The 13,406-nt window shown below is 40.3% G+C and overlaps 2 protein-coding genes across 3 annotated transcripts in view; one reads left to right on the forward strand and one right to left on the reverse strand.

Moving 5' to 3' along the window:
• The first annotated feature begins 2,285 nt into the window (after nucleotides 1-2,285).
• On the forward strand, nucleotides 2,286-3,460 carry LOC104164367 (chromosome unknown open reading frame, human C12orf65). Its single transcript, XM_009703669.1, has 2 exons — nucleotides 2,286-2,561; nucleotides 3,248-3,460. The coding sequence occupies exons 1-2, from the start codon at nucleotides 2,286-2,288 to the stop codon at nucleotides 3,458-3,460; spliced, it is 489 nt and encodes a 162-aa protein (XP_009701971.1).
• Nucleotides 3,461-4,849: 1,389 nt separating this feature from the next.
• Nucleotides 4,850-13,406, reverse strand: part of CDK2AP1 (cyclin-dependent kinase 2 associated protein 1) — a 13,344-nt gene continuing 4,787 nt past the window's right edge. Inside the window, exons 1-4 of one of the 2 annotated variants that reach the window (XM_009703670.1) lie at nucleotides 9,652-9,676; nucleotides 9,437-9,543; nucleotides 8,466-8,592; nucleotides 4,850-5,685 (exon numbers count right to left, since the gene is read on the reverse strand). In XM_009703670.1, the coding sequence (XP_009701972.1) occupies nucleotides 5,618-5,685; nucleotides 8,466-8,592; nucleotides 9,437-9,543; nucleotides 9,652-9,676 (327 nt within the window). In that variant the 3' untranslated portion in view covers nucleotides 4,850-5,617. Of the gene's footprint in view, nucleotides 5,686-8,465; nucleotides 8,593-9,436; nucleotides 9,544-9,651; nucleotides 9,677-13,406 lie in introns of those variants that run through there. The other variant, XM_009703671.1, reaches the window with a different exon arrangement.

Consider the following 13,406-nt stretch of genomic DNA (forward strand, 5'->3'; position numbering starts at 1 on the left):
CGTGGCGCAGTGGCCGCGAAGCCGCAGGCCTCGGCCGGCCGCTGCGCTTACCTCGTTACGGTGTGTGGCAGCTGTCAAGCTGTGCTGGAGGCTCTACTGAAATCTCGCTGCTCGCTTGGTTTCCTTCACGTATGGGACAACAAAGGCAGTTGTTTGTGAAAGCTTTTCAGCAAAGCAGTTCCTTTAAAAAACGGTTTAATGAGCTATCCGGAGTGCACGGTGCATTGTTGCTACACCATCATCGCCGATGTGTCCCGTGCCCTGTGTTCTTTGCGGTGAAACTGAGAACAGGTGGTCACTTCTGTAACTGTGCTTAAAAAATAGATTAGTGTTCTTATTGACACAGCTCTTCTGTAGTCCGTGCTTAAAAACCTCATAAGCAAAGCTTTAGAATTAAAGTGTTACTATCTTAAGGGCTTTTTTGCATTGTTAAGGCATGTGTTTCTTGGAGACCTTCTGTGCTAAGTGAAATCTCGAGAAAACTCTAGTATCACTCTAGTATCTTCTAGGTTACTCTTGGTTTATAGCGATATGTCAAGTAGTAGAAATAGGCTTATAATGAACGTGATTTTTTACCTTGACTTACCTATTAAGATCAGGCGGCTCGGAGAGTTGTCAGTCTTGGTTCCACAACAGGCTACTTTAAATGGGCAGTGCCCTTATTAAACCTGCCGTTGAGTTAAAGGCTTACTTCAGAACTAATTTTTTCCGCATGTATTTTTGCAGAAAAAAAGACCTGTTGCTACCCTGTAGTGCCACCACGTGGACATCTTCACTTGCCAATAAAAGCTTTCTTTAAATTATTTTTATTTCAACAGTTATGTTCAACTTTTATGGATGTTTATTGCCAAGTGCCACTTCTTCACATGCTGAAGTATTTTCTTATGAATCAATAAAGTATTTCAAGCATAACAGCATGTCTTGGTTTAGTTGTTTACTTAATGCCTTGTTGAAGAGTGCCATTTGACAGCAGTAGAACCTGACATTCCTCATTTTCCATGAGGATAATGCATACTTCCATGCGTACTTTTCTGGCTTTGTTAATAAGTTGACCTGGGAAAAATCGGCATGTGAAGTAGTAGTTGAAAACCTGGTGGTCTGCTTACTCCTTGATTCTTTTTCTTCCATTTGATAGACTATATAGAAATTTATGAGAGTAGAGCAGGACGGGCAAGCTTGTTAACAGGATCAACACAGAAGAATACTTCTGATTTGAAATGGAGTTTACCACATTGGCTGTATTAGACCACTCGCCAAATCCTATGCACGCTAGAGCCTGACCTCAGAATTTGGAAACCACTGTGATGGAGCAAGGTCAAAAGACAAGTCTAGATCATGTAATCTGTTTAGATAAGGATTACTCTGTTTCTTGTACTAACCTAGCATTAAAAAGGAATCTCAGAACTCAAACCCGTAAATCAGTCTGTAACTGTAAATACACATACCAGAGTTCTGCTGTACACCGTTAGTTGGCCGTTCTGACTGAGCAGTCATGCATCATTCTTACAGGTAAAAGTCCATCTTGGCATTCTGACTTGTTTAAACTACTCAAGCTCTGTTCTGCCAGATCTGACCTCTGATATCCATATCCTTGGGACAGAAATGTTCTACAATCAGTCTTGGGGGTTTTTTTTGATTGTTTCATTTTCCCTCCACCTCATGACTGTAAGCCAGTGAACATGGGAAGCCAGGATGTTATTAGGCCAGTTTTATTATGTAAATTTGCTGCTTCTTCCAGCAGGTTTCTTTCAGTAGTTTAGAGCACTGTTAAAGGCAACCCTAGAGGAGGATTCCTGCACCCTCACCTGTCCTCCCTTGATGTAGTTCAAGCATGTGTTGACAAGTGAATTGCAGGTCCTGTTGCCAGCAAGACATAACCTGGACATGAGTGGAGTGTCCGCAAAGGCTTCCCAGTCGGACCATACAGGTCAGACTGCAAGACAGAAATATCCTCTCTTTCCTTTCCTTTTTTGGGGGGCATATCCGTAGTATTTTCCAAGTGTTGGTAGGAGCACTAATTTATTTACTGTTTTCCAGATCCCTTTCATCAACAAAATAATAATCTTGACTATTTTAAGAAACGTAATTGCAATAACAACCAAAATTCCATTCAGAATGGTAAATATTTTGAGGCAGATATCCTTGAAAATAAATCTGAATATTAAAATATTGCTCAAGATGCACAGCTAAACTACATCATCTTAAAACAAGGATTCTTCTGGTAATCTCCATTCCCCATTTCTATTTCAGGTTTCATTCCAGAGAAACTGTGTCCTCGTTTCTGTATGAATGTTCCAAGTTTATTTCATTTTACATTCTTACTGAGAGAAGTACGAACACCACTATGGAGACTGTGGATTTTGAGGAAGCAGCAGTTTTCTCTGCCCAGAGTGCCTGTACTTCAGGCAGCAGGAAAGACGAACTCTTCCAGTCTCCTTGGACTAACTGAGGCAGAATTAAAAGAACAGTTTGTAAGAGGCAATGGCCCAGGAGGTCAAGCCACAAATAAGACAAGCAACTGTGTTGTCCTGAAGCATATCCCATCTGGGATTGTAGTGAAGGTAATTGTATTTTATTTCATTAAGTCACAAACTGCATCACATCTTCCAACTCTCCTTTCACAGTAAAGCATAATCACAATGCAAATGTCACGGAGGAAAAGTTTATATGTATTGTAAAGAATCTCAGCAAGAAGTAGTTTTGGCTATTAGTAGATAAACAAACTTGGGATCATAGCTGATCTTCCTGGCTTTGACGTGCAGTACTGTTCTGTAGTTTTCAATAAAATATATGTTCATTGTGGCAACTGTCACATTGCTATCCCTTTTGTGAGTTAGTCAGAATGTCTTCCATAAGTTGATGATACTCACTTTGCAGATTCTTTTTAAGCATTACTCTTACCTACTTCTTGTGGATTAATACTTTGAATTAATCTTTGCTTCCTTGTCACAAGGGGAAGACACAGTTAAATTAAACTCAGAAGCTTTCCAAGGTAAAATGGAAGCATTAGAGATTAATGCAAAAGCCAGTCTGACAAGTTACAGTAGCAAATAATTATTAGGCAGCCTCTCCAAAATGCATCATCTGGATAGAAAAGTTCCAGCGGTTCTGGGTAGGAGGATGCTCTTGGCTTGGGGGAGAGGGGAGTTTCTTTACTGTAATGGCAGGAATATCTGGACCGAAAGGGAAAGCAGAAGAATAAACGGGTTAAAGTTCCAGTAAAAAATGTCCTATTGTATTTCTTCAGTGTCATCAAACAAGATCAGTGGAGCAGAACCGAAAGATAGCCAGAGAAATCCTGCAGGAAAAAGTTGACCTTTTCTACAAAGGTGAAGATAGTGATGTTTTTAAAGAGAAGAAAGCATCAGAGAAGAAGAAGCAGGAGAAAAAAAGGAGAGCAAAGGAAAACCTAGAAAGGAAAAAGCATTTTAAAGAGATGCAACAACTGGATAAGAAATAAAATGTGAAATACTGCCTTGCCTTAGTAGGGTAAGGGAAAGGTTTGTCGTTATACCTAAACACAGTTTTCAAACTAACAGATGATGTAGGGCTTCATAAGCACCACTGAAATACTGAGTAGTGACCTGCTATTACTGTAAAACTGAAGTGATAAAAGCAGTCATATACTCCTACTTCTGTCTGCCATCATCTCATTAATCACATTTAGCAATCAGTTTTCTGCCAAGTTCAGAAGATGATAAACCGATCCCTGTTAAAAAGGAACTATAAGCTTTCCACCATTGTTAATGGAGACAAAAAAAATTCCATAGATCTCCTTCTGCCCAGACGATCCCTTATGATGCTTCACAGGAGTTCCAATACCTAAGGAGAACAGCCCTAAAAGGTTGTAACTTTCCATCCTTACTCAGGCAATGCCTCTACTGATATAAACCCTTTGTAAACAGGGACCAGGTTTAGATACTGGCTCTGATGGTGTAAACGGACGTACTGATAGAAAAGGCACCGGTCACTGGTGGTCTCGTTCAGATCTGTTAGCTGAACAAATGCTCTGTCCTACTCAATTGTGAATGAAGTTTAAACAGAAGCATTACAAATCTTACCTGGAGTGGTGATGAGCGTTGACGCAGAAGGTCCCTCCTGCAAGTGAGGGTCAGTCAGTCATGTTCTTCCAGTTCAGAGGTAAAATTGGGTCATTACAGGTAGAGAATAATGTGTTGGAAGCTGCCTCCCAAGGCAACAGAATCCAGTTCATCCAAGCTGTGAAGTAATTAACTTTACCTCTTAATACGGTCATTTCTTCAGGTATCCATAGCTCCATATGTATTAGATATCCAGATATCCCATCTTCCTTAGGATTTAGATTTGACTGTACAATAGTGAATTACAGTCACTTACTATGTTGGTGCTATGCTGGCAGTTAAGCTTGAGCATTTTGGCATCTTCATTCATTTTGACAAGTTTCCCATTTTATGCAAATAAATGCAGCTGCATTTCCTTTGTTACCATTACTTTGAAGCCACTAGTGAAGTATACTTTCCTGTTTAATCCTGTTAACAACTCCTAATTGCTTATCCAGAACTTCTCTTTAATTTTTGGACAGCACCCTCACCGGCTGCCACCAAGTTTTGGGCTTCAAGAGCGAAGGGAGAATGCTTCAAGAACCAAAGTCAGAGTATGTATTTTGAAAGCAATGGAGATTACTAGCAACCATACCGCCTTCTTACAGAGATCGACTGCATCCGGACTGTGCCACGGATGGGAACTCAACCAGCAATCTGCAGGCCCATTCCCCTGTCTGTTCCTGAACTTCCTGCATGAAGGTTAAACTTTTATCTCTTGCGAGTTCTTCTTCACAAAGTATGAATCTGATTAAAGTGACTGTACATAGTTTTAATACAAACTGTTAATGAAAATAAGCTTTATTACGTCAAGTAATAAATACATACAAAGATGCAAATAACAGTTTTAGTAATTTCTCCAGAATTTTCTTTTTTTGGCAAACTTTAAACTGAAATCTCCAGCCTTAATGTAGAAATTAGCTTTCCAGGACCTTGTTATTATTTAATAGGTTTCCCTATTTTCCATATAACTCATGCACTTTAAATGGACTTCAAAGCACTAACAGTCATGCAAATGTTTATGCAAAATGAACAAAAAAGGAAAAATAAGAGAAGGTGAAGGTTATTTCTAAGCAGGGTCTACGCTGTATGACAAACTGTGACTTAGCGGACTACTAGGTACAGCATGCTATTCTGCATTTATTAAAAACAAAATCCTTAGAGCTTATGTCAAACTTCGAAAGATTGACAGTTTGGGGTTAAGTGAATATAGTCAAAGGAAAAAAACAGAATGAGACTGTGGCTGGATGAGAAGAGAATTGAAATATAGCCTGGGAGAGAAAGAGCATTCCTCTGCATGCAGTTCAGTTCTCATGTTTTAGAAACATTTTAGGAAGTTTTAACATCTTTACAAAATGCAAACCCTCAGTAAGTTGAAAAATCCTTGTTTTCTCATTCTTAACTATACATTTTTGTAAGGGCAAAACAAGAAAGGTAAAACATTCAAAAAGGAATTTGAATGTTTCAAGAGTCAAAAGGATTAAGTGTTACTTTTTCTTCATTAAGAGATGGAAAACCTTGCAAATGAAATTAGTGGGCTAGGATCTTGCATTTCGTTCCGTCTCAGCCAAGCATTCCCGAACTAATCCTCTAGCATGAATAATGCCTGCAAAAGAATTGGACATATTTTAAATCATCTCATTCAGGTGACACTTGCAATAACAGTCCAGAGAAAGGTTTACATACTTCTGTCCCAAGTTGCCAAGGCTACCACAGCATGCCTCAGAAAAGGGAGAGATCCCTCACTTCCCAAACAGCAGCAGCTGCTAAACAAGTTTGCTTTCCCAAACTGACATTATAAATTGAAAAGGGACTAAACCAGGAATCGGAGCATGGTAAGATTTCTGTGTCTGCACTGACAGGTATATCTTAATGTGTAATGCAGGCCTATTTAAAATCAGAGACTTAACAGAAAGAAAAAAAATAATCTTGAGTTATTTTGTTACAGTGGAGTGAAAAAAAAAAAAATCAAGTTATTTGGGGAGTCATTTTGGCAAGCTCTAAGAGTCTTAACACCTTGGGATAGTTCTCCTCTGAGAGGATGCATCAAAGTCCAAGCCTTCATAATACTGCTTAAACACAAGTTGTGTCTCTTGTTAAGTATAAGAAGAAATTTTTTATGGTGTGTGCAAAAAGTTACCCCCTAACACTGGCTCAGTTCCCAGTGTAAATCATCACCACTTTACCTGCTGCTGTATCTACTCTCATCTGATAGACATAATGTGGAATTTTCCACTACAAGTCCTGTTGCCTTGAGTTCCAGCAATCTGGACCTTGATTCTTAATCCTGGAATTAAATCTAGATTCATGTTCACAGAGCTGCTGAAGGAACAGAGCTTGAGAGAGATTTTAAAATGAGAGATGGACAGGTTTTTCTGCAACAAATGAGGTTGTATTTTACTGACAGGACAAGATAGAAGATGATTTCTCTGCTCAGTCATGCTCCCTAACAAGGTGGAAAAAGGACAATAAGGCAACAGATGTTTAATCTCTAGAGATAACGGATTCCGTTTCTAGAGAGCTGCTAGCCCAGATCACAGGAACAGCCTTTACACCCAGGGAGTACTGACTTGGGACTTGATGGGTGCAAGGCTTGCAGAGGGTTAAATTGACGCGGACAAGCAAAGCTGCATCCCGCAGCCATAGGATGCAGAAAGACATACTCAAAGCAGTGCATTAGACCTGGATCTGGTGGCAGGATGCCCAGTTTATGCAGCAGAACTATCCTGAATTATGTAGAACACTGGGAATTTGGCCAGTTTTAGAGGTCAGTAGCCTCTGTGCTTAGGAGCGGGTGGAGCTGGGGACAGGGACTTTACTCAGGAATAACCTCCCCATGGCCATGGAGGCTGCAGTCACGTGGTTACCCTCAGTCACTTCTGCTCTCACACTTGCACATGCTCCTTCAGCCATTAGGTTCCCAAAATGGAAAGAGAGGTATGTTTGTGACCAAAAGATGGCAGCAAAAAGTATTTATTTGGGATTCTTCGCAACGCTGGCAAGTCACAGTGGCAGCACTGAATCTTAAACCTGCATTAGCCAGCTACCAAAATGCTCACTACAAGAAGCAGCAAAACAACTCTTCCTCACCAAACTGAACCGTTCAGTTCAGAGAAGGTCTGCATCTCTCCCGGTCTCTCTCAGGTTGTCCCCATTAGCCTATTGCCATTCATGATCTATTAATACTGACTCAGGCAATGCAATAAAGAGAGACTCCAGCAACATTGATTTTAGCTGGGCCAGATTCCACTTACCACTCATCAGCAGACTTTATTGCATCCTTTCCCAGAACAGCTACTAGTCATTTTATTAAAGCATGTCATGGCAGATATATTACCCTCCCATAATGGCTGAGCCTTAAATAAAGCTTTGTAGTCTTGGGTAAATGTAAGGGGGATTTGCAAGGTGGTGAAGTTAGTCTGTTACAATAACATTCCCATTCAGGGTTGAATGCATGAGCCAAACTCAGCACAAGGACTGAGGAAAGGGAGGAAAAGCTACCAACGTTACACTGGCAAAGGACAGAACTGCCAGCACAACCGTTGTCGATGGCCTTTCAGGGTCATTTCAGGAGCTGGAGCAGTGGAATGTCCCACTGCTCCTTCAGAAATATCCCTCGCATGTCCCCTGCAGAGGACAATGTCAAGCTGATGTCAGCAGTGGGGCATGCGAGGGTTTCTTTTACACTGCAAGGAAAGGGCATTTATTACCTCTTTTAGCTGACAAAGCAAAGCTAGAGAGACCTCATCAGCCAGGCCTAAAAGCTTCTATGTCCCTTACTAGTGGACTCTTAACGACATCCACTTGACAACAGATAAGGGCACCTAAGCAGTCCAACACTCCACAGAGAGGAGGAATGTGTACGTTTGACATCTCAGTCTCAACAGCTTTCCCCGACAACCTTTTTTTTTTTTCGGTGGCTCTTCTCTCCACCAGCCTTAGTGGGAATTTAGGCAAAATGCACTTTAGTAAAGACTCTTGGATCAAGTAGATGGGTGATATATATGAGAAGAAGTAAACAATGCTTGGCTGTGTATTTTGGAGACTAGGGAGAAAAGGGAATTGAAGGGACAAGTAAGTCACCAGGAACCTGAAAGAACAAACCCATTAGACACCTTCAGGGTTCTAGAATAAGGTTTAAATTATTAACAGAAACTCCCCTTGTGCACATGAAACACATTTTGGCACTGGTTTATCTATCAAATACAGCATGAATAGAGTATCCCAAGGTTTCAGTTGCTTGTTAATACACCTACTTTAATGATGAGCTGAAGACAGCTGTCTCCTTTCAAAGGAAGCAGTTGTCATGAAGCTGTATACAAGCAGTCAGTGCACAAAGTGTATGGGACACAATTTATTTTTTTTTTAAATAAATTTAAACCTTACCTCTTTTTAGCCTCTCCATCGCACTTTTACTCCCAGCGTATGTAGGTCTAATCTCTTTTCCTAATTCTTCTATGATAGCTAGAAGTTCTGCATATTTGCTTTGCGGTACTTGACTGCTGCTGGTACCCTGTAGTTGAAAGTAGATTAATCTCAATCAAATATTGCTAAAACCAAAACAATTACAACAAACAGTGACTGGAAATTCATGGAGGACCTGAAATAGCCCTGGAAGCCACTTTTTAAAAAAATTAAATTTCAGGTTTATTATATAAACATGATTTTCTTGTTGCAGTTGTTGCCAGAGTTGGACACGCTATGTGCCTTTCAAAAATCAGGATCAACTGGGAGGATGCAGCTGCAAGACGGGGACCTTAGGTGAAACAGAAAACAGTCCCACAAGAACAGCAAACTGGGAACTGCTTATTTAACTCTGTTTCTGCTTTTTCCATGTTTAGGTGTATATTTTGTGGAGAAATTAACTAGGTGGGGAGAGTGAGAAGCAGATAAAACAAAACTGCCCATATGGTAAGGGAAATCCTATCAAGTCAAATACATTGCCTGGAAAGTTTACCGCCAGATTCCTGAAGCAGCCCATAGGACTGTCTGTGACACACACTTCATGAGACTAAATTTTAGAGTATAAATTTGCTGAAGAAAAACAGTATAGAAATACTCATTTTTTAACAAATAATTTTAAAATATGTTAGAGCCCTTACTATCAGAACATAACTCAAGACATACTTCACTGTGACTCAGATGGGATGGGACTAACAGTTAATTAGTAACTAATCTCACTCAGCACTCTCCTTAGTCTAATTTGATCCCAAGACATGTGCGATGAATCAGTCTGCCATTTGGGTTTGATTTCAAGTCTTGGTGGGAGGGAGGAACACCTCAGATTACAGGCCACAATCCATGCTACTATGCAAATGTAGGGTCAGTGATCTGATTAAAGAAAAACAAAGCTGTACCTGCATCCCTTGTGTATAGCCTAGAGATGGGGGTCCATAGTCATTTATAAGCTGTCTGTATTGCGCAGATGTTGCCATACTTGTGGAGGGAGAGTGAATACTCCCAGCTGTAGAGAGAAAAGAGAACAAAAAAATCAGTTATTATCTAAAGATTAATTAGTCTGTTACACTGGGACACATTTTAATCACTTTTATCTAAAGCTGTGACCTCTCACCTTTGTCTAAGCTCACTAATGACATTTCAGAGTCACGGTATTTGCTAGGAAGAGAATGGTTAAATTAATGCTTCTCTAATGTTTGCTGTACATTTGAAAACAGCACAGCCTGCAACATTAGCAGGGCAAATTGTTTGCCTAAAAGTGAAACAGAGTGTAGCATGACAGGTTGTTCTGCCTAGACAAACTGTAAATATTAAGGAGCCCTATTTTTGCATATATACATTCCACATAGATGAGTCTAATGCACTGTGCTATTTTTACTTTTTCAGTGCAAGTTATCTGAAAGTAATTTTGCAACTCAAAGTGCCATCACACGGTCAATGCAAGTTACCCTCAGTACTATTTTCAGCCAATGCCAAAACTATTCATAGGGTACAGTCAGTTGAGGTATATCAGATCTGCTGCTCATTGTATGACATCGCAGGCGAGGAGTGCTACTATTATTCCTCTTTGTGTGATATCAAACATTTTTAGCCAGGCAAATTGTGCTACATAAGTAAACCAAAGGAAAAAATAACATCACTTTGGGTTACGGTTACTTTTTCTAAAGTTATAAAAGATTATATTCAGATCTACAGGATTTTGAGTCAGCTAGGAGTTACAGAAACAGACTCTAATGTGATCATTGACGAACTGCTCCAGAAATGAACAATCAAAACAATTCTTCCCCCTCACCCCACAATGGTAAGAAGTTGGGCTTGTAAAACAACTTTTAGATTTTTCTTAGGGGGCTTAATTATGCTGCCCATTTCACCACAGCGCTAGAGGACCTGCTGGTTATGGACTGTACACTCAGGACTAAGGAAACATTACACCATTCAACTTGTTCACTCTTGCAGCTGAAGTGCCCCTGCATCCACTGATGCTGTTGTCTTTGCCTGTAGGCACAGACACAGACTGCCTGCTGTCTGGAAAAATCTTCCCCCTCGCAAACTTCTTTGCTGAAAATTCCCAACTGTCTTTCATATGAGGAACAGATCTCATTTACCAGCCTTCATTTAAATCTAAATTAAAACTGATGCTAGAAGTCACTGGGGCTCAGAACTATGTAAATCTCTAGCTTTGTTTTAAAATTGCAAGTGATCTTATTCATACTTTCCCCTCACTACAAAAAGAAAGAGCCAGCAGTTACACTGTACCAAGCACTGCTGAACATAGTGGAACACACTCTAGTCCTCAGTTGGGAAGTCTCTCTCCACTTCAGAATTAATCAGAGGGTATCACTGTGGTGGTCTCTTCACTACAAGCAGAGAATGTGTTCTTAATTTTTACTAATTAACCGGATGTCAAATCCTAAAAAAGGTAAATTAGGCCGGTCACCTTAAAAAAGCAAGGTTTCCCTTTGTCTTTAACTAAGCTGCTAAATTTTATGGCATTACAATCTGCATCTCCGTCACTAAGGTTTCACATGGAGCTAATTGTCACATTTTGCTACAGCATAGTAAAACCCAAAAAAACTAAACACACCCAGAGAGTATGGCACTGTGAAGGAACACCACAGTTGTCAGCCATTCACTCAATTAGTTCTTCACACTATCAGCTCAAGACACACATACAATTGTAAGAATTCCATATGTACAACTCAGTCAGTATTTCAAGCCCAGATGACCGAATTCCAACGGTTATCAAACACGACACAACAGCAAACCGCATCTTTCCTCCAAGGACTTCAAAATGCTTCAAAAACATTAATGAGCCCCTTGTGCTGCAAGGTAAGAAGGTTTAATTACCTCAATTAAGCAGAGAAAGACTTAAGCTATTTTTCCTCATGTACAATAAAACAAAAGACCCGTCCTGCAAAGACTTGTTCCTGAACTGTTATTGCAGGCAGTCACATACAAGACCTGGGAGCTCCAAACTGGTTCAGAATGAAGGCAAGGACTCCAATGACCAGGCTCAAGAATCCTGCTCTACCCACTGAGCAAACCTTAGCTGTAGCCCATGCAAAACAAAAAAAAAAATTATCACCACCATATTGGTTAATGATAACATAGTGCAGATAATTTAACAGTTGTTTCAGATTATGTTGATTTAAGCAATGACACGTGTTTAGTCTGCATGAAATAACACAGGGAGGTATGTCTAGATCAGAAAAGAAACCCGACTAGAAATGTGATGTGCCAAGACAAAGCAGTGAACCTAGGGGCTGACCAAGAAAGTTTCACAGATGTGAAAGCCAGCAACACACGGCCGTTGCAATGGACAGTAGTTGGTGTCAGCATGGGAGCTTGAATCCAGCAGTGACTCAGTCAACACTGAATGACAAAAAAACAAACACGAACTTTCAGTAGGCAAGTATGAGTAAGAACCTGATGCTGGAGTCGGAGCATGGCTCCTGATCTGAATTAGCAGTCAGATCAGTGGAGCTGGGTGGCTTCGGCAGGCAGGGGTGCTGTATTGTCTACGGCACGCACGACATACGCAGAGCCGCGCTGCAGACACTAGAGGCCATCGCTGAGTACGGCGTGCCCTGCCAAATGACAGATCGTGGTAACCATGGTGAGTTTACCCGTTTCTTTGCAGTCTGCATCAAAAATGTAATAAGACATAATGCCATGCGCCGACCACTTTTATCAGCAGCAGCAGGCCCAGAGAACAAAGAAAAGGATTTGACTTGGCCATGGTACCAGCCTCTGTACACCCATGTCAGAAGTTGTGCCAGTCAAACTCAGCTGGGGGGGGGGATGAAAAATCCTTGTTTTCACCTCAATTTAAGATGATGCAATCATGAAAATGAAATTAATTGTGGGGGTATTAGTATCTCACAGGGTAACGGACCTTAAGCTTTTTGACCTATCACTTTGTTTGTTAATCTGCAGGAGAAGCCCTGGGTCTTCAATGACTATTACTCAATTAACCCAAAATACATCTGCATCTCTGAACATCCAGCATATCTCAGATTAAAAAAAAAAAAAACAGCTATTGCTATTATAGTTAGCAAGAAAAATTAGGCCAGGAAGTCTCACAGTCAATACCCAGTCAAAAATCAGTGTGATGATTAGGTATTCACTAGAGAGAAAAAAAGGAGGGGGGATCTAAATTGAGGCTTGCTCTCTCACGTTAAAATGACAATGGAGACAAGACAGTTAAGAATTGACAGAATTGAAAAGGGAGTGTGCTTGGTACTGAATTTAAGTGACACCCTGTATCACATCTCAAACTATCTTAGTGCTTGCTGCTGTTTAAAACCCAAATTAATATACACACTTTCCTCCCTCCACTTTCCTAATTAAATGTACAGAAAATCTTTTGTATACCCATTTATTCTTGTGACAACAATATCTTTTATTTCTGTATTCAAACAGAAGACTGCCAGAAGCACTTTTCCCCACAAAAATATAGTGATTTTCTTGTTAATAAATATTAATCTTCATTAATTGAGGTTGGGGTGTCTAACAATACAGCAAACAGAAATGAGATTTTTGTGTCAAAATCTCTTCCTTACAGAAGTCTCTCTGAGCCCAAATTAACACCCTGGGAGACAAAGGATCTCAAATCAATCTTTGTTTGCCTAAACTCCCACTGACCAGGAATCTTCCCATTAATTTCTGACAGGTTTGTAGGGATCCCTTCAGCTCCTTTGCTACTGTCTCCAAGCTTGAGGAATGATACCAATTTGCTGATCTAAGTTTTAATTCTTAATTCTATTGCTGCTGCTTGCTGGAAAAATAACGGGTAAGGCAGCTTGCTGTGCACCCTGCAAGAAAGCAGTGGGGGCAGGGATGCTAGGGTACACTCAACTCATCCACTCC

Source organism: Cariama cristata, unplaced genomic scaffold, assembly GCF_000690535.1.
Source record: "Cariama cristata isolate BGI_N322 unplaced genomic scaffold, ASM69053v1 scaffold37777, whole genome shotgun sequence".
Classification (NCBI taxonomy): Eukaryota; Metazoa; Chordata; class Aves; order Cariamiformes; family Cariamidae; genus Cariama; species Cariama cristata.

Excerpts from the sequence above, each read along its gene's own strand:
- LOC104164367 (XM_009703669.1), top strand. The coding sequence starts at position 2,286 with ATGAATGTTCCAAGTTTATTTCATTTTACATTCTTACTGAGAGAAGTA. Across the intron at positions 2,562-3,247 it reads CATCTGGGATTGTAGTGAAG|TGTCATCAAACAAGATCAGT; the intron begins GTAATTGTATTT and ends GTATTTCTTCAG.